Source organism: Protomyctophum bolini (assembly GCF_963924005.1).
Source record: "Protomyctophum bolini genome assembly, chromosome: 20".
In the NCBI taxonomy this organism is placed as follows: Eukaryota; Metazoa; Chordata; class Actinopteri; order Myctophiformes; family Myctophidae; genus Protomyctophum; species Protomyctophum bolini.
In genome coordinates this window covers 10,838,196-10,860,405 of record NC_137881.1, presented here as the reverse complement: position 1 = coordinate 10,860,405, position 22,210 = coordinate 10,838,196, and the positions used below count along the sequence as shown (strand labels likewise).

Genomic DNA, 22,210 nt, shown 5'->3' with positions numbered 1-22,210 from the left:
GCGCTGCTGGCTGTCAACGATGTAAAAAACAACGCTGGAAATGATAGATGAGGCCGGGTGGACAAACCCAAAACACAATGGGAACATTTTGTAGGAATGCAACATCATAACAGGACAAAACAGTCAATAATTTGGTAGCAGGACGATAAAAAAATAAAGAGACAAAAAAGAAGACAAAACAAATCCTCCTGTCTTCAGGTTTGCCTTAAGGATTTAAATACAAATCTCATCATTAGAAGATGAGGTGGTATAGACATGAGAGTGGCTGGGTCCTCTAGGACATATGGAAAGCAGGGAGAGGCGAACCATTATGGCTCTTTAATATTTTCCTGGGAAGGACTGAACATAAATGGAATGAAGTCAGTGTTACTGCTTCTGGTGCTTCAAATGAATTCCTGCGGGCATCAGTTTGGCAGGCTGAAGGCATGCCAGAGTGCCGGAGGGGATTATTTGGGGGATGCTGTGTTTCTGCTAGGCTGGAGGCATGTCGATGGCAGAGGGGATTATTTGGGCGATGCCGCGTTTCTGTTGTCGGTGGCTGGAATGAGAGGTTTTTCATGATACTAATAAGGAAGTGTCTGAACGCTTCTATTTATAGCTTCTGCTTTGTCAAGGGCCTCTTTGAGGTAGTTATTTTGACCACTTATAAGCAGTTATGTGCGTGCGTGCGTGCAAAAAAATAAGACATAGGCTATTTTTGCTACTTTTGTTTTGTGTGAGACTGTAGTGTATAAATCAAAAATAAATATGGACATACAAGGTTTCTGCCAAACAGCCAAGATATCCACTTCATTCGAACACATCATTGGTGAAGACGCTTGGCTGCCAGCGTTCCAGAAAGAACGTGACGTTCTGCCGAGCAGATTGCACCTCTCCCGAGAGGCAAATCTGGGGGAACCGCTTGCATTATTAAATAAAACTGTTCAATCGCTTAATATTTAATTGATATCCATTTGGGTCACGGTCCCCACAGACAAAATGTTATCCTCCTCATTTAAATATTGCTAACATTTGTCAAGTCTTGCGTATAATTCTCCCAACACATTTTTCTTTCATGATTTCCTCGTCGGAGGATGTTTAATCGTAACCACTGGTGAGTCTTTTGTTTTCTTCCTCCAGCAGAGTGCTAAAGACTTCATCAGCAATCAAAACAAACTTCATTGATTAACCCAATTCTTCTCTGAAACACTTTATAAGTGAGACCAACAGAGGAAGACTAGCATACTAGTGCTGGTTACGTGGCTACAGGGACAAAAGGAGAATCAAGCTAGTTCTAGAATGACCGCTTCATGGACAATTTGAGCTTTTGCTTTCAGCTGGCAATTATTATCAATTACATACTTCCTACAGTACGTCATACTTCTTTATTTTGTCTTATTACAGCACAACCAAGCAGGAACACTGACACAGGAGGGTTTGAGGTCGGGACAGAGTGAGGAGATTCTGGAGCATAAAGGTAGGTAGGTGGCCATGCAAACAGCGGCTCCAAAAAATGCAAATATGATTGTCTGTCTGTCTGTCGCCTCCCTCCCACCCACCAAACCCACAACAATGCAAAGTTCTCCTTGTGTAAACATGCATCACATTTCTGGACGGTCAAGCATTCTGGCAATGATGGGGGCATTCAAGACGGACACACCGGATGTACAACAGTAGCATATACAGTATAGCCATCAGTAGAATATATAACAAATATATAGTAATAGTGAATGAAAAAGAAAAGAAAAAGAAAAAAGGCAGAAAAAGATAACTCAAATGCAGCCAAAGTGATTTCATTTGAATTCCTCATGGCTTGTGATGATTTTTTGTGGCAAACAGAATGAACTTTCAACATCTCGTTTTTTGTGTGTGACATGGTTAAAAAGTTAAAAACACACCAACCTTCTCGTAGTTCTGAGGGATGTAGGGATTTTGATGCAACAAAATGAAACGAGGAAAGGAGAAAAACAAGGGAACACAGAGAGAGTAAAAAGGCCATGTTCAAGGTGTTCAAATGCTAGTTGAAAACAATTCGAAGGACCTTCTGTCTCATAAGTGTTTCGGAATCATTTTTATCTCCCTGGCACCGTGGGAGAACTGAAACAAAACATTAACCTATGATGTTATTGTTAAGCTGAATTTATTGGTTATTCACTGGGAACTATACTGCTAACCATAAAACTGAACAGCATTGCAAATCCTATTATAATGTTTATAGGATAACTAATATGCTGGCTATGAATGTACACACTAATATATAGTTGTATGGAGAAGTAACAGGGCTACAAAACTGTTACTGCAGTACACACAAACTAATAAAAGATAGTGGAAAAATATTTTAACTAAGTCCCAAAATATATTTTTGCACTTTGACAGAAAGAGTTGAAATTTGTCCTTCCAATGTTCCTTAATAGACGAAAAAGAAAGAAACCCAAAAAAAAAGACATTAGGAGAAACAACAAGCACATCAGAGAGGATATGTACACCGCTGGGGAAAAATTGGAATTGGTGAAGGGGAGGGGGGCGCGTAATTTCCTTTCTTTCCATCCGCTGCCCCTACTATGCAGTCAGGAATGTGTTTAGTAGAGCAGGTAAACATGGCAAGCAGTCAAGTCATTGAGGTTACAATCAGGAGAGAATCCAAGGAAACAAACCCAGTAACACAACAAGAGCACGTGGGTTCAAATCAATGCAGGTAGGTTTAAGTGCAAGAAAAGCTGCATATACTTACAATGACCTCATGGAATGTGGACCCTTTTAGACTGCTTTGGGAACTCTGCTTTTATCATCATTTTTGCTCTTATCATTCAACATTGTTACCTCATCTCATCAAAGTAACAATATGATTTAAAGTGTCTTTTTGTGCGTTTTCTTTCAACAGTAATATGTATATGTCGGCATGGCATGGAGTGCAACCGTTGTTTCCGATCCATTCCCTACCTCTGACGTATAGATTGGCTGCGGCGGAGTAGCGCGTTCCATCGTTGTTGGTGGCGACACACTCGTACTTCCCCTGGTCGGACTCTTCGCTCTGCTCAATCTGAAGGGCCCCTGGGTGGGAATAAAGAAGTGGATGACGGAGGAAGCTGGTTAAACCTCTGCCATTCTTAATCATATTCATAAGTAGAAAGAAAAAAAACCTAAAAACCTGGCTTTTATACGGAGGGGCCAACATATTTCTCACTGTAGTTGGACACTTTTAAGAACGTTGTGCAGGTAATAAAAGTCACCTGAAGTACGGTATACTAATTAAAAAGTATTTTTTTTTTACTCAAGTAAAACTATCTATCAATACTGCAATGTAGAAATACATTACGAGCAAAAGTCCAGAATTCAAAATGTACTTGAGTAAAAGTACTGGCTTCAAAATGTCGTTAAACTACCAAAAGTAAAAGTACTCATTATGCAGAATGTATCATTTGAAGTTTTCAAATATATAATAATCTTTTGAAAATAGCAAATCTACAAGCTCACAATGGGCGACACACGGTGAGCTTGTACAGGTAGATCGCTTGTAGATCATTTTCAAAAATGCATATACAGTATAGGGCTGAAGTGGTTCATGTAGGTTTTGTAATAATAATCAAAATCTACAAAGTAACTAGTAACTCAAGTTCGAAAGTATTGAAAATTGGAAATACTTAAACACATTCTACAAAATTGTACTGAAGTACAGTACTTAAATATAGTTACTTTCCACCACTGATAATTACTAGTTAACTAGTTTAGATGTGTCTCTGTTGCTACAGTTGTTTGTTTATGCAATAATAAACTTAAAAACAATTTAAGGCTAAATAAAGTCTATGATAAACTACCATAAATTAGGGATAGCTTTGAATACTACAAAGGCATCACTGAACCAATAATGTTCCTGTGAAAAGGTCTATTGTAATAACAAGGGGAAGAGCATACAACCAACCAAGGGGAACTCTCATAAGCTCTTAACGTTTGTCTATTTCACGTTTACCTTTGTGACGGCTTCAGGAGAGAAAAAAGCCTGAATACATATTTTTAGGGTCTAAAGAAGGCACTCATCTTTACGCCAATGAAAAAATAAAGAAAGAAATAATTTCATACGGGCAAGCCCTACAATATACAACATGTCACTGGACTGGTCAATATGGGGATGAGTGATACTGCTTCAGGGAAGCATGAATTAAACAAAAGAGGTTTACAGTATACAAAAGCAGCATAACAAGGGAGGACATTTGGAAAAAAAGAAATTTAGGTATGAGTTTTAGCATATTCAATCACAGATCAAGTCAATATTCATCTAACGTGATAATTTGGCACTTCAACTAGGTGAAGTTACTGTTTAAAAAAAAATGCAGCGCATTGAAAAAAATTGAAAAATGCTGCTCATCTATGCTAAAAAATAATCTGTAAAGTGACTTATTAGGCGAAACCATTATATAACCCTCTGTAACAAAAGTTTTGACATGCAAATCTTCCCAAAGAGCAAGAAATGTATGTCGGCACAACTTACAACCTTGTGACAACCCTTAGCTGAAAAATAAAATGCAATTGTATTAGAAAGACAAAATTCAAAATGGCGGCCTGAGCCAACAAGAAGGCAACCAACCACTGCTTTAGCTTGTGAAAGCTACAAAAGACACCCATAAAAATCCACAAATGGGATCAGCAGTGTGGTGTCACATGACCCGGGGGAAAAAAATGGCTTAATGCAATCAACAACTCTCCACCTCCATGTCGCACGGCAAAAATGAGCCAATCAGGTCCTCGCCAGACTCTACTGTTTGCCTTCCCTCAAACCCTGAAGAAAAAAAAGTCAAAAAGTAAAATATTCTTCAAACCCAGTAAAAGTAAGAAAAATAGGTGAAAGAGAAAAAAAGCACCGTAGAAACTTTATCAAAAAAGTAGTTGTTTGGGCTTTTTTGTAGAAGGTACAGGAGAGGAAAGCAAATAGAAGAAATTAAAAAACAAAAAGTGTTTTTTTTGTTGTTGTTTTTTTTTGCAAAGATAGAAAGAATTCTTTGGGAGAAAAAAGCAGAGGAAAGGCAATGTTGTCTTCAGCATGCCTGCGTGATTCCACAGCATCTGTGCGTATGTTTTAGTGCTGAACAAGAACAGCTAAGGGGAAAAAATGCTTGGTTGTTTTAGTTGGACAAAAAGAGGGACACATGATTCGCTATGGCCAAAAATAAAACAAAAAATGAACGAAAAAATAGAGTTCAAAAAAATAATTGTCATTGGATATGCTTATTTGAGCCAGAGCAAGCATATCACAACTGAGTTGAAGAGGCTCTCAAAAACCAAAATAAAAAGGCATAAATAAAGCATAGACATAAAAATGGAATATAAATTTAGTCAACAAAACAGGACAAATAAGAAGGAAAAAGGTCTCTATGAAGGAAATGGGATTTGGAGTTTGTAAACAGGACAAAAATGGAGGCGATTCAAGTGAATGGATGGGTTGACAGCAAGAATGAATTTGTTTTATTTTCATTCTGTGAACATCAGTTCAGCACTCTTACCTCTTATTGGTGTACCACCTGGGTGGATAATATGAATGCAAATAAGATTAGAAAGAAGAAGCATTAGTACGAGAAGATAGAGGCTGGGGGCTTTGGAAGAAGAATCAAATTAGATTTAACAGGGTACGTAAATAGAAGTACTAGAGGAAAGAGAAAGGAGAGAGAGAAAGAGAGGGAGAACTTTTCTGTACTCTTATTGGCAAAAAAAAGAAGACAGGATTCATCATAGGAAAATCATAGGTCAGAGAGAAGAACTTGTACAGTGGTGTGCCACGGGGTAAGGTGCCATTTTGGAAGTGGCAATGACGTCTGAGGAGCATCTACTGAGGAGAAAGACTCTCAGCACTTTGCATAATGAAGAGGGAGAGCGGACTCGTTTTAAGAGACCTGGGACCCTTTGCTTTGCTTGACCTGAGCTCTGCAACGTTGCAGTCGCCTCCCTAAAACACATGTTGTTTCTCAAAAGAACACATCTACAGTACACATACAGTGCTGGTGGTGTAAAAGGATTGAGTAAGTGGGTCAGTGGAGTGAGTGAGTATAACAGAGACACAGAAGTACCTACAGTACAACTCAGGTCATGTGATCTGCTACGCTATAATGCTATTCGTGATGATGTGACCTCTCTGGCTGACACTGTAGGGTGAGGGGGAGAGTGTGTGTGTTCACCTAACTGTACCTCTGTGACTACACTGACTGTTAGTAAAATGCATGCCATGCATTTTAATAGTTGTTGGAAACATGAACATTAGTGGGGGGTGATGTGTGCTTCAGAACTAAGCACTTACCAAAGGATTCTGTAGATTTAAAAATACGGAGAGAAGAAAGACAGCATAAGAATATATTCCGTAAGTTTAGTGACAAGCTTTTGTTAATGATTCATCAACTCTATGTGAATCAAAGTCGCACATTGAAAAAATAGCGGGTTAATTCTACACATTTCTGTTGACAACAAGGCAAACGTGATGGTTAACAAGACGATATAACACAGGACAACTGTGAAATCTGAGAACACAGGTAAACATATAGAAGTCTACATTTTAGCAGTAGTTGTGTGAGTGTCAACAGCTTGCTACTACTATAGGTAAACAAGGCTGTAAAGCTCAGATTTGTGTTGAATTATTGGAAATTAGGACTAATATTCTATTCCTGTGAGAATATTAACGTAAAACTAGGAATACTCAGGGCATTAGAAATGGGGTATATTAGGGGAGGCCACAGGCAAATAGAAGCAAAAGCTGGAGTCTACGCAGAAAAAAAGCAGGGTTTGTGAATTCAAATTATTAAAGCGGTCAGGGGGAGCTTTATGGGATTTTACACACTACTGTGGCTAGTTAGTGTCCAGAACGATTCAACGTTTCAATTAAACGTAACCTTGATCTCAGGATAGTTCTCAAACAGAGTCAATGTCATTTTGAAAGGCCAATGATCCCTCCTATGAAATTACAATATAAAAAAAAGAAAACTAAATTCAGAATTAATTCAGAAATAATGGTGATAAAAATAAAGTTCAAGTCACACTGTTTCTTTTATTCTATTCATGCCTTTTTCATTTTCTGCAAGACTCTCTATTTTAGCCAGAATTAACTGGATTGTTGACACTAATGGGTGTTCTGAATGAAGCCGAATGTTGAGTAAAACAAAAACACAAAAAGTCATAAGTAATGAAGAGAATGCAATCTGTCAAAATCACTGCATGGAAGCAGCGGGAAAGGAATCAACTCAGAACAAAAGTGAAATAAAAAAAGTAAACAACAACTGAACCCATTGTAAACAGTCACAGCAGTGGGCAATGAGGAAGTCAGGGACAGAAGCCAACAGACACGCGGGGGACGGAACCCAAAAGCTCATGGACGACAACAACACTGGAGGACGAGGGGAGACACAGACGCTATACAGACAACAGACACCGGGGCACACACAGAGAGTAGGAGCAATAGAGGAACTAGTAGAGAAACAATGCCATTACCTACAAAAACCCAAGCAAAAGAACATGTTAAAAGTAGCCAGAAGAGGACAAGAAGAACAAAAGGGCACCACATCAGAGGAAACAAAAGGAAAAGTAACGAGAAGGAAACCCAGGTTGTTTCTTTTTGTTGCGTGATTTAAAAAAACAAAAATCCAAAGAAATTCCAGTGGCGACGTGGAAACCGTACCTGATCTGAGCTGCTTAATGCGTCCATTGTTGTTGGTGGTGTTGACGGGGAGGAAGTCCTTGAACCAGGAGATGTCGGGGTCAGGGTTGCCGCTGGCGGCACACAGCATGGTGGCGGTGCGCGTTCGCTCCACCACCTTCAACTGAGGGCCCATGTCTATGGTGGGGAAACCCAGGGGCAGCTGGTCCTCTGTGGACACAAAGAGACACATCACAGTTCACATGGAGCACGTCGCCAGCCCCTCCTCAACGTCCACGGCTATGACCGGCCGAGCCATGAAGAGGAGGGAGAAGAACGTTAGTGGGGAGACTGGAGAGGAGAAGAACGAGTGAGGGGATAGATGGAGAAGTGAGAAGATAGACTACGAAAGGTTATCAGGATAGAGGATTTATGTGTATTTTATATTGTGGATTTTTTTATACGCTTAATTGTACTTTCCATTTTCTCCCAAACAGTAGATAAATAGTTTAATAAATATCTTTATACGTGAATTTGAAATGACTGCACATAACATTCCCCATTACAATGTTAAGTATTGACAAGACGTAAAAGAAAGAAAAGAGATGAAAATGGAAAACGGAACAATTATCCCTAAGAATCCATTAAATGTGTCAAGGACGGCGCTATCTTCACTGAGTAATACGCTGTGTATGTGGCCTTCTGCATGCAAAAAATAAAATCAAAGATGAAAAAGGGCTTGACAGCTTAAATGGCAAGGAGCATACAAAGGCCATTCAGACCGTATATTCACTTGAATTGAATGTGCATGTGTATCTTTATGAATAGTGCCTCTTTCAAGTTCTTTGATGATGGCAGGTGGCTTTTCTGTATTGCATAAGCCGCCTTGTTCAGCTTCTTGCGTGAATAGTGGCGGCGGGCCGGGATGCCTCTCTCTCCTCTCAGAGATGGTAGACGAGATACAGTAGCCATAGCTCCCGGCTCCAAACATATTCTCTTAAGAAAACATGCAGTAGAGACAAACAAAAGGTCTACACCCGCTTCTGGTCCTCAAGGCTCTTAACAGGAAGTATCCACGTTTTTCCCCGCCAACGTAATGGGGCTCCTTGTGTGTGTGCTTTGCCTCATTCAGGCCGTGTTGCCATGTCTGCTTATTATAAACAACCCTTTGACGTTTTTTCTGTAAAGTCACTTGCAAATAAATTATTGGTAGTTGCTGGTTGATGTTTTTGGGGCTTGATTCTAAAGTGTACAGTAGTTTCTTATTTGGGCTTAATATGTAATTGTCCACAGACATCCATCTGAACATATTTTGTGCCTTTTTTATTCAGAAAAATGCACATAAAGTCCCGCACACCGTCTGCACTCTACGGACTTTATTTATAGGCAACGTTTTGGTCAAAGACCTTCTTCAGGCATCTGGTGCCTGTTTTGATTAAAATGTTTAACAACCTCACAATGTGTCGCTGTGAGCTTGTCGATCAGCAATTTTCATTTGTGGTTGTTTTCATAGACCTGGCCACTTGTTTCCCTTGCAAAACTGGCAACACAGGCAAGAGAAAGAGGAACTTATGCACACACAAACGCAAAGACTTCTGGGTTATAAGAAAAAGGTGGATACTCCGCTCAGAGTATGAGGAAACACCTTTTACAGGGCCCAGAGCGATACATGTTCTGCCGGCTGTGAGATCCTTGTATGCAAATATGCACGCCACTTCACAATGTCAGCAAAGTGTTAATCTGCAAAACAAGACCTCCTCGTTCTGAATGCCAATGCGGTTTGTGCACACCTTTATAAGTTGTGATATGGCTAATTAGTGTCTTCCAATGCTCTCGTAAACGGGCCTTTTTGGAAGCGTTTTCCTTCATAAATCTTTCATGAGGAACAGCTTTGAGATGCCGTAGCGGCGTAGCCTGTGCAAACAGCCAATGACAATGATGGCTGCCTTCCAGCAATGCTTTTGGGTATCTGGCAATGCAGGATAGTGAGGATACGTTATATGGATACATCTTCTCAGAATTAGACTTCATTAGAAATAAGTGACTTCAGTTTGAACTATAAAACTTTCTTCTGTAAGTCCGTGTCCCTGTCTGAATGGCTGGAGAGTGAAGCAAGAGAGCCTACTACAAGGATTTCATGCCATTATGTCTTCAATCTTTGCAAATAACGAATTCATTCTGAATACCTTCAAAGGTATTCCTTATCCTCCAAATTATTTGCTGCTGGATCTTCAAAACAAGCTCATATGTAGCTATCCGCATGCTGAGTGCCGATTAACTCCTCAACATGCTGTGTGAAGTATAGCTGCAGTATCTTTATATCTTTCATTGGCCATTAAGGTAATGAGGTGTATACGGAGGTTTACTCCCATTAAAAGTTTGTTGGCATGTATCACATTGCTTGCCCTACAAGAAGAGTCTCATACACAACCTTGACCCTGTGTTGCTCAATTAAAACCATAATGACTCTGTCAGTAATACAATTTTGCAGCTTTTCCCGCCACAAAATACACGGAACAACTTGGACTGCATGCTACGTACGGTACTATTTATGTGCACTTTAGTAGCTTCAAGAAACTTTCTGAATAGAATGCCACACAAAAGAGGCGGGTGAACACCAACCCCGGTCAACCCACAACAAACCAAATGACCAACAGACCAAACAATCATCATCCCCAGCATTATTGCCGCTAGCAGGGCTAAAATATAAAGTCTGATCCGAAAGTGGTGCTAAAGAACAGGTGATGGAGTCACCACACTCATAATATACCTTCCTCTAGGGAGCATCGATAGACGATATGCTCACTTTGCTCAGCATGTCATGGCAGCCTGAGAATTTTTTTGTGTGCGTGTCTTGTGAGCAAGTGCAATTCAGGCCTAACCAAATCAGTAGGGTTTATCCTCTGTAAAACATGAAGATGCACAATAAATTCCCTGGTAATCCAGACAGTGGTTTCAGAGATCGCTTGATTTGAAGTAAAATGGTAGATGGACCAACCGACTAACGGACAGACAGATCAACAGACAGATTGACCAACATAGTCAACCTTGAAGCCCTATTGCTAGCGTGTCTAAAAATCATGTGAACAATTATATGTAATATTGACCTTTTAGAAGACGGAATTCCTAAAACATAGTAGTACTTGAATCATAGCTTTGATCATATCTATCTTACAGTAGATTCTTCTCAGCTATTTACTTGGTGACAACAAAGGATATGGGCTACAAATACATGTGTCACTGTTTAATAAGTAGTTACATATCTTAGACAAAATATCTAAAAGTAAGCAAATGTCCTTACTAACTGTAAACTATTCTAAATCAAAATGTTTTCTGATCAACACAAAATACAAAATATCAAGACGAGCAATAGTATACAGATAATGGCAATGCAGCATCATAGCAAGTTTTCCGCTTAGGTAAAAATAACTCGTGTGAAGTGAGGGGTGCTTTCATCATCATACATCACATTCCGTGCTGCTCAGCCAATCAAATCATCACAAATGTAATTCAGCCAATCACTTTTGGCGTCTTCACATTTCTACCCTCACTTTTATCCTCAATATGTACTTTGATCAGCCAATCAAATCATTGTGTTTGTGTTCACACAAACGGACAAAGCTGGGCATAGGAGGGTCTCGAAAAAAAACAAAAACGAGTAAAGCACCATTAAGCCAAGGACAGAAAAAGGAATATGGAGTAGGAAAGAAATTAATTGTGCAACGCAGCACCCTTCCAAACTCCCTACAGGCTCTTCCAAGGTCAAAAGGACAATCAGTCCATTGTTTAGCCGTGACTCAAGCATATGCCTGATCAAACACAACCGCCTGAAGCTTTCCTGGGAGTATGGGTGCATGTTGAATATAATAATTGCTTGTAAGGAAGAAGAAAAAAGAATATAACAATATTATGGTCATAATTTCTCATTTTAACTTTTTATTAAGAGATCACAGCTGGGCACTATGCTACTGTAGTATGCCCCTGACTATTCTGCTTTCATACTTCCAACAGAGATTATAACTCATTATCAAAACAGTTATACACAGTATAATATATGAGCCTGTGCTGCTAGTGATACTATAGGCGCAACGTCAGTTTTTGATTTCCTTCTTTTGCCGTGTAGGCTATTTGTTAGGTTTGGACCACAGAATGGACAGCTGATGTGGCTCGGGGCCGGGCGTTTTCAAATAAATGGTCTGCTACAACAGTTTAACTGGCCATTTGAACACATTCTTGCTTAGCACAGAAAAGTAATTTACAACTCTTTAGTGCACGCTCGTGCTCCTCCGGAGCTGCCACAAAGTCATGACATCAGCTGGGAACTATTTGTAGACTTAGCTAGTGTAAAACTTGAGTTGAAGACGCAACTCGTCTGGCTATACTTCTGCGACTCAAGCACGTTCCCTCCGTTGTGATAATAAACCCACTCTGACACTTCTGCTGTGATTAACAACTCAAATCAAGGAAACTGCAGGGAATTGCCTTTTCACGAGGCTCACATAACCTAAAAAAAACTCCCGGATTAATTGCCATTTAATTTAATTGCGGCACAGACATGATGCTAGTTATACTTCCCCCCCCCCTTTCTTTTTGTTTGTTATTGACAAAGCGTTAAAAAAAAAGGAATCGAATGGGGCCAGGCAGCGAGTAATATGTTTCCCATGTGATATGTTTTGCAGTTCCATTAACAGGCAGGGGCTTGGTTTTCGACTTGTGGGCACATAAATTATCTGCAAAGGACTAATCCATTAATGCTTTAGGAACTCCGGTCTGCATCCTGTGATATAGGATTGGAAATTGGAAAAGTTTTGGGGTGACAGAGTGTATGTGTGTGGAGTGTGCTGTAATGGAAATATTAGAATGCCAAATAGATATACATTATTAGGTGTTTCTCATCCTTCCATCCAGTCTATTTCCACCATTGAGCTCATTCAGAGTGAACGGCAGTGCACTGATTATTTGTCTATGGGACTGTATTGTATCTCTACTCTGAGGTGAACGTGCATGGCCATGCCACTCAAAGCAAGGTCTCAGGTGAATGGCAAGATAAAAAAAGAAAGAAAAAAAGTGTAAATTTGAGCTCCCTCCCCCCCCCCTCCAAACCTCGCTGAGAACTGCAATCTCAAGGACAGTCTAAGACAAGGGCAGTTTCTGCTTTACAGCGTGTTCAAGACCCATACGGCATATTCAACAATGGATCTACACACTAAATGAGATGGAAGGGAGAGAAATGCTGAAGTCACCTCCACAGAAGTGCTGAGTGCTGGTGCTTGATATAAAAGGACTCCCAATGACAATTTGCACGCATTAACCACTGCAAGCCTCCCCGGCTATATAAGAATGTGATGCCAAGTGCGGGAGGGGTGTAAAAAGGACACTGGCTTAAATATTACCTCCGTGAGCATATTTTGCTCAAGACATGAGGCCACGTGGACATGAGCTGCAGTCCATTAGCTGATTATCTCAGATTGATCAGCCATAAACAAACTGTATGCCGCCAAATCCACTTTTACTGTACCAACGATGACATCAGTCGCCATTTCAGGGCTGACGACATGTTGGCACAGGACAGCGCCACTGCCCAGACTACTTACTGTAGATGCAAACTTTGACCACATGAACCCATTCTGGGGTGAAACTGGAGGGGGACGTGCTCGTATAGAGACTTAACCAATTTAGGACTGAGGATGATTGTAAAAACGCCTTCTAAATGCTGACCTAAGTTTTCTGAAATTTTTGAATTAAAAAATGTTATTCAAAATTCTCACAAATGTTATATTGCTATACTGTATGTAGTAACAAGAACCCCAAAAGGCTCATCCCTTAGCCGAGTGGTGTAATTATACAAGTGACAAATACAAGTAATAGTCACCTTGGGTGGACACTAATTAAATCACGCTAATTGAGTGTCTGAGGACAGGGATAACATTCCAATGAGATTAGTTACTGTTTACTCGACCAACTTGGCCCACTTTCTGCGGTGGTGGAAAGAAGCAGGTGGGTGAGTGAGTGTGTGTGTTGCGTTTTGTCTGCCAGCGTTTACAGGTCTAATGCAGTTATCTCTGTGGGGAGTATTTCATTAGCGTGGCGCAGTGACCCAGCTGCGAAAACCCATGTCCAAACTGTCAGCTTCAGTTTGACTTCTGCTTAACTGCTGATGATCGAGTGACATGGGGCCTCCAGAATAGAAACCACAATTGGCAAATCTATAAGAACACGGTTAAAAAATAATCATACGAATCAAACAAATCCAAGACATTTGAATTCAATAAAAAAGGTACTATAGGTTACAGTCATACAAAAACCACAGTTTAATGGTGGGAGCTGTTTTCCTTCATTCAAATCAAACATACTAGTATATGTGACTCCAAAAGTAAGTAGACTTTCCAAACCAAAGCCATAAAAAACTAAACCTTTTCCGGTCACATTTTGGCTTTTCTGTGCCAACAAGGATTGGATTAAGTATGACTCTTTTCTTTCCAGGCAGAACAAAACTTTTCTCCCCATGGTTGGGGTTATTCTTCAGTGAAAACCCCTTGCGGGCCATAATAAGATATATTTGTTGGATTGTATTTGAGCGGATACAATCATCTCAAAAGAGGCCGTCACAGGTCACTTGTTGAGGTGCTATGTTGGAGAAAGGAGATAGATTGTTGCTTCGGATTATCGGACTACTAGAATTTGGGGCTGGGTGGGGTGAAGGTCTTCAAGCATGACACGCATTTTGTTTATATTCTTTTCGGTCTTTCCTTCTTTAGACTATTTTTCTCCCTGCAGTTCCGGCGTGGGATTCAATCTGATTCTTTGCTATCCCTTGCCAGATAAGATTTCCAGCACAAAAACAGGGGCACAAAGCATTATCCATGGAGTTTGACAGCAGTAAGTGCTTATTTTCTCAGCTGCTTCAACACAAATCCATTTTTTCCTCCCCCCAACGACACCATAGCATGTAATTTCCAGTCGAGGGACACTGATTAGAGCTCTGTCCGCACTTACAGAGCCAAAAACGGACCATAGAATAGTAGCATATAGTGGAATATTGCAGGGTTAGGATTATAATCATGGTAATTATGTGTCCATTTCGCTCACAGGGACTTAGTTGCCTGCATGGCTTGCTGATTGATTGGTAAATTAAATGATTGATGATTGTATGAGTTTACAGTATATTCAGATGCACATGTTTTATGAGCTTTGGGAAATGATGACCTATACATGCAGGCATGTGCCCAATGCGTGAGATGGGGTACCGATACCAAGAAATACCCCCTGCTTTGATGCATTGGTGGAATTGGACGATAACGCCAGTCTGACTTTGGCCCCGTTTAATCAGTGTCTACAGAAAACCGTAATATGTGATTGGAGCCATTCCCCATGCAAATTAATCTGGGAGTTTTTTTTGTGTGGTGCTAACATCCGTTTGCTGGCGTCATTGCTTTGGTTTAGTCTTCTGATATAAAATGTTGTGATGTTGCTGATTTGAAACTCAGAGCCACAGCAACAGCGTTCATTCTAATCAAACCCAGCATTCATTGTTCTCCAGCTAAATTAGCTGCAAACCTTGTTAATACATCCGTTCAACGCTGACCTGAATCCTCTTCAGCAAAATGTGTTCCTCTCGGCTCCTGTTCAACTGATGTATTCAATTATGTTTTCTTTGGCGTAAGAGAGGGAACTGTTAATTACGCTTTTGTTTTTTGCACAAACAAAATTACTCAACCAAATGTAAGAGCTCTTGATTAACAAAGGCGGGCAGCAATTCCACTTTGTGCCAATTCTATGACAGCATCTGTTCCCCTTCTCTCTCTCTCTCTCTCTCTCTCTCTGCAACATTATGTTTATCCTCTTCACTCACCCCGTTGTTGTTTTCCTCGCTCTACTTACAAAAAATACACTTTGCACTGTGGTAAAAGGTATTCTTTTACGATCTAGCACGTTGTGATTGACAGTTCTGAAAACTAAGCCCACCCTTGCTTTATCAGCTGTCTGCAGCTTGGTTCAAGTTTCCCAAACTGAGAGTCAACGAGCACACTGATATAGACTAAACAGAGTTCTATTTCCCACCATATGCATCAATCATTTAGTCCACAAACCAGTGCAGAGGTAAATCTTATCCCTACATGACTATTTTATCTTCCGAGTAGGACGTTGTGATGATTTTGCTCTTCTTTTCCTTTCCTATTTTCATTAAACAATCTATAGTAAATGAATTGAACTCATTTGTGTCACCCCTAGACTGTAACAGAAGTTATATCTTGGGTGCCAGCAAGACTTCATTATTTCCACTCCCATAGCTTTGCATTTCTTGCAATCCTTGCCCATATTTATATACATGGACAGCCTGCAGGGCTTTCATTCAAAAACTGCCCTAGCTAAGGTCCAGCCAAACAGGTGCAGATGGTAAGAAAAAAAAAAAGAAAATAACTGGGGGTGGTGAATATGATTCATTTAAAAACCTGCCTAATGACCCCAAACTGCTGACATGTTGCTTTCTCAAACATGTCCCGTTGGCCCGGCTGTGATGCACAAGGAAGCAGACTAACGGGTTGCACAAATGAGCTGTTTAGCACATCACTAGTGATAACAGGTGTGCTGACTCTCGATGCGAACCAGGATTTCGGGTGCGTGTTTGGGTTAATGTGATGGAGATTAAGCCTGCAGAGCTCTTGAACGTAAAATGTTTATCGACTGTCGGGAGATGGCTTTACTGGTGCGCAGGATGACCCGTCTTTGCTGATAGCGTCTTTTGCAAGTGAGTCTAATGCTCACTCTAAGGGCAGTAAACCAACGATTTGGCTTAAGTACAACCGTTTCTGGGGATAAAAGGGGAAAGTTCTTCTCAGACGCCAATCATGCAGTCATTTGATCTCTCTCTCTCTCTGGAGGAATTCCTTGTCAGATTATAGAAGATGTCTATATGTTGCCTTGGGTGAAATACTTGGAATTCTTTGGACGTGAGAGAAAGTAATGACCTTTGACATGGAGGGAGTTGAATATCTTGCACCATCAGGCAGGTGTAGCAACCCACTCACAGGGTGAGAAACTGTCAGACACAAATCTGGGTCTCAAGGCAAGAAAGGCAAAAATGTATCCTAATTATAATTAGAAATCGAGTACAAACAAAAAAACTACAATTCGCAAAATATTCAAAGATTATTATTATGATTTCCATGATGAGTCAACTTTCCAGATTTGAAACACTGCAGGGGGCAGTTGTTTCTTTCTTTTATATGCAAAACTACAAAAGCCTCCTGATGAGATCGAAATGTACGAGCATGTTCTAAGCATACACCTGCAGAGATGCAACAATTATGTTCAAAATATCTTAGATTAAGGTCTCACAAGGAAGAAGGTGTGGCTGAACCAACAGGAACCCCAGCTCTGGTCCATAGCCTCCTACACTTTACTGCCGCTGCATTGAGGCTATGCGACCGCTCTATTCCCTGGCTCGCATGAAACGCCAACCTCTCCTCTGTTACGAAAATAAAAAGAACGTTTCACCTACTCACCAATACAAAGGCGGGTTGTGATATTAGAAAGCCTACTTTCCTTAGTGGAAGCACTCTGAGCCGCCCACCACAAGTATAAAATGTACTTTTTGGCCAGAAAGGGATTTTTTTTCACCAGAGGTGTTTCTATGAGGGTTCTCTCTTGCCAATATCGGTAGAGGTCACTAAAAGCATTTTTTTCCAGGTGGAAAACAAATCCCGTTCTGGTCAAAAAGTACATTTTTTACTTGTGGTGGGGGGCTCAGAGTGCGTCCACTAAGCAAAATAGGCTTTCTAATGACACAACCCAACAATTGGTGAGTAGGTGAACAGAGGACAGGTTGGTCCGTGTTTCATGCAAGCCAGGAAATAGAACGGTCGCATAGCCTCAATGCAACGGCAGTACAATGCAGGAGGCTATGGACCAGAGCTACAGGAACCCCAGATTATTACGATTTCAAAGACTGGCGAGATGCGAGGCCTGACTGCACTAACCACATGCATGCTAGATTCCCTATTCTGGGCATGTCTTAATATGCAAACATTCAGCGTATAGATAGATAATCTACAAGCTTTGTCTCAATGCGTTATGAGCTTGTATATTGGCTATTTTCTTTCCCGCTACAACAAATAGAGTTTAAGTAGTTAATTGACATTCACATTTGCATACAGGATTGTATTGTCAGTTCTGCTATCCTACGGGATTTAAATGGTAGTGAGGAAGATGTCAAGTCTGCCTCAAACTCCCTGGCCCAGTTACCTGGGTCTACACAGTATGTACAGTATCTAATGCTGTGATTGGTGGAGCCAGTTACTCAGAAATGGGATTTCTGCCAGTAAACAGACCCCTACCTGTGCATTTCGCTTTAGTGATTCTCAACCGTTTTAATTTCAAGGACTTCCAGTTTTGATACAATTTATCTCTGGGACCGCCAATCTACACAGTGGAATCGTCAGTTATAATTTAACTGAGGATTTCACTACGCAATTTAACGCTGAGAATGTGCAAATGGACCCAAAGGTTTGTATGGAAGGGTCCATTTGGTTTCATTTGTCATTGTTAAACCCTTAATGTCAGGGACACGCATGATTGATGTCATGGACACGCATGATTCTAAACTACGTCCTTCTCTAGATATGGAAATGCCCCGCCTTCCTCTGATTAGCCTACCGACACTGCCGGTCTTGACGCGAGGTTGGGATATAATGCAAGTCCAGTATAATACAAGGGACAAAGAATGACAGCTTGGCACGCGCGACTGATGATGCTCCAGTTTGTATGGAAGGGTCCATTTGGTTTCATTTGTCATTGTTAAACCCTTAATGTCAGGGACACGCATGATTGATGTCATGGACACGCATGATTCTAAACTACGTCCTTCTCTAGATATGGAAATGCCCCGCCTTCCTCTGATTAGCCTACCGACACTGCCGGTCTTGACGCGAGGTTGGGATATAATGCAAGTCCAGTATAATACAAGGGACAAAGAATGACAGCTTGGCACGCGCGACTGATGATGCTCCAGAATGCAGCCATTTTTTTGTAGAAGAGGGCAAACTAATATGGTTTATGCCATTTGCTTTGCTTGAATAATTGATTGAACACGTGCCGTAATAATTATGATTTGATTTGGGTGTGTTCTCAATAAAGTGTTTGAGTTGATTATTGTGTATTAATCTAATTATATATGATTAAAATTAATCAGTGCTGCAGATCAAACAGCAGTGACAAATTAAGAACTTTGTGCAAAATGTACGAGGTCTCTGAGACCCGATGAAGACAAGAGGCAGGCGAGTCTTGTCTAGAGACGGACGTACCGGTAGTTTAGAATCATGCCATGGACACTGGGCTCACTGGGTTGGCGAAAGGGCCTTTCTGTGTGGAGTTTGCATGTTCTCCCCGTGTCCCCTATAGGGTAGGTACCCTCACAAAAAAACATGCAGTAATCCTGGTCTCTAAACTACCTTCCCCCTGGCCGGCCAGTTCCTTTCCCCTCCATCATCTGCCATAGTGCCGGGGTCAAACATGAAATTGTATCCAGCGCGTTCATTAATGATTGCAATGTATCAGGCTTGACAAGCGGACAAGGTATACATGCGAGTGAAGTACATCCATGGATGGCAACTCTTCTGCTAGGATGGAAGATGTGGATGGGACTGAGATGAGATCATTTGAATATGAGAGAGAGGGAGAGAGAGAGAGAGAGAGAGAGAGAGAGAGAGAGACACACACACACACACACACACACACACACACACACACACACACACACACACACACACACACACACACACACACACACAGAGACAGAAACAGAGAGAGACAGAGAGGAGGGTGAAGGATTAGGAAGCTCTCTTAACCCCAGGTTCACGGCACTCTGTCTCGGTGAAAAATAGCATCCTCTCCCCCCTTTGCCCTGCACTGATCGCTTCTCCCATAAATCCCCTTTGAGATTGTATAATTAATTGAACGCTAGCTTATTCGCCATTAAAAACCCATGGCTATTGCCTGAGATTATGAGAAAACCATTGTCGAGTCAATCAATTAATCATCCCCCCCCCTCCATAAACCAGCCCCCCCTTCACAGATGAATGCTCTCCTCACCTTTATTCAGAATGACATTGAAAAACTTATGACTGTACTAGCATGGTAGTAGGCAAAAATAGCTGATAAAACATCAGCTAGTTTTAAATAATGTCGGCTTCACATACCACAGTCACTATAAGATCCATGTAAAGGCATACTGTCGTCTATGTCAGAGCTTCCCAACAGTGTTGATTTCGTCGACTAAAACTATGACGAAAAATGTTCGTCGACAACCTTTTTTCACTGAGGAAATGTAAATAAAAACTAATTATGATGACTGACACCATCATTAAATTTACTGACAATTTCATCAACAAATAAAACTAGACTAAATGTTAGGGAGAGAAGAGATCCAGTAGTAGTAAAAGACAAGTAATTTTATGTTTGGTTGTGGTCGGATGTTGCTCTGAGAAAATAGCAGATCTACAAGCTCACAATGTGTCACAGCGAGACACATTGCTCAAGTTACGTGCATTACACAGACGTACACACGTACAGACAGACAGATGTACAGAGACATGGTGCTTTTATATAGATATAGATTACTCCTAGATGAAATTAATTAAATGCATTTAGTTTTATTTTAGCATGGGCCTATTTCTTTCATTTATTTTCTTCTTCGGTATAGGTGAAGGGTTCTGTCTTGTATTTTGTTTTGTATAATGTATGCACAAAAAAGGGTCAAAGTCTGTTAACACTCTTATCGCCCAGGGGTATTTGGAACCATTAAATCAGTGCGCCCAGCGATTTGCAGCTTCAGAGCCCATTTCAAGGTGACACGACGCCATCTTGGTTTGTGCTAGCTAGATAGCATAGAATGTAGCCAAAAGACCCCCGAGTGGATCGACAACCAACGGAGGTATGATTACTTCTAACGCGACTAGTGACGGGACCACGATGGGCCGTCAAAAACACAATCTTTGGTTAGAATTGGAATCATTGATTTAGATTAAACAGTGACATAGAACATGTGAAAATAAATGTGAAAATGTTTTTGACTCAATAAAGTAATAAAACAAATCACATTTTGATGGCCAATATATATTCCCAGTTGTTTGTAGAAACACTGTGCATGATCTCAGGACATACTGAATCGTACATGTAATGAGTGTGCAGTCATTCAACACTGCATCCACTAACACACACGCAATCAACATTTAACCCGACGCAACATCAAAACAGGTTAATTTGTACACCAGGGAATCGCTCAATACCCCTCCCTACAAGTACACGGCACGTAATGAGGTATTGTCTTGCCAAATGTCGAACCACCCAAGGAGACAGTGAGGTGAGCGATTCGAGCCTCGTGGGCAGGCTAACTTAAGATGACCCTGTCCAGTCTACCTCCAGGCCTGCTATACCCCCCAACCACCCCTCGCAGAAATCTTTCACAGCCATCAATGCTGGGCAGATTGGGTCAGTCAGCCAGGCAGAAGGCGGGCAGAAGAGATCTATGCCACTGTTGGCCAAGTGCCCCGACTCTCCCCAGGCCCTGTGTCATTCATAAACATGACAGATTACCCATGATACCCCCCCCCCCACCCCCATATTTATTACATAAGCAAAGCGAGGGGGTGTGAGAATATACGGACAAGAGAAGCGACAGAGAGCTTTTTTCCTGCCTTACTCCTGTACCTCTAGTCTTCTCTCAGATTTTCACTTTGCATATTCCATTTGCTGGTTGTTACCTTGAGCGATGATTCTATTTTCTTCGGAAATCACGGGCCCATTTATATAGCGTGGGGAAGAAAAAAAACTTTGTCACTTGTCTCATCTTATCTACCATCAGCATTTGTCCCCCCCCCCCCCCCCCCCTTGTTGTTATTAGTAAATATTCAAAAGGAGACAGAGGGAGCGACTTTGACAATGCTTTGAGCCAAGATGTCTCATGAGATGAGACGGCACATCTGGGAGATCAACATTTTAACAGTCCATCAACCCATATTTGGTGGTCCCGCTTCAACGCATTAAGCATTCATAAATGAAGACAGCGTGCAGTGGGGACTATATAAACAACAGCACACAGCCTTCTTCACTCGTCCCAACGGACGTGTGTGCTCTCACAGACGATCCCTCTCGCTTTGAAGCGAATGCCTTGAGACCCACGTTCACTGTTTTGTCTCAATTTATTCACTGCATGTTTAACCTGTTCAAATAGCCTTGGGAAGGGCATACCAGGTTCTCTGAAGTTCGATAAGTGCACTGCTGGGTGGTCCATGAACCCCCTCCCCCGCCCTCCGAACAATAATTAACATTGCTAAATTTAGAATCCATTTATAATCTCATGTATCATTCATCTCCTTTCCCCCGAAGCTTGTTCACTTTACCCAAACACCCACATGAACACACAGTGGCCACACCATAAACCCGCACGGGCACACACACACACACACACACGAACACACGCAAACACTCCCACACGCAAGCATATCCATTCCTCCTCGTCGTTCTCTCCTCTCTTTAATTCCGACAATGTAAGGCAGAGAGTCACATTAACACTGACCCCATCCAACTGTTAAATAAAACAACTTCTCATATAACAGCAAACAT

General features: G+C 41.1%; 1 protein-coding gene across 21 annotated transcripts in view; it reads right to left on the bottom strand.

Annotated features, from left to right (window-relative positions):
* The window catches only part of LOC308335689 (receptor-type tyrosine-protein phosphatase delta), a 313,079-nt gene that overhangs the window by 71,894 nt on the left and 218,975 nt on the right, over positions 1–22,210 (bottom strand). For all 21 annotated transcript variants that reach the window (XM_080792822.1, XM_080792824.1, XM_080792838.1 and 18 more), the window contains 2 exons: positions 7,631–7,819; positions 2,920–3,030 (listed from right to left, as the gene is read on the bottom strand). In XM_080792822.1, the coding sequence (XP_080648948.1) occupies positions 2,920–3,030; positions 7,631–7,819 (300 nt within the window). The remainder of the gene's footprint in view (positions 1–2,919; positions 3,031–7,630; positions 7,820–22,210) is intronic.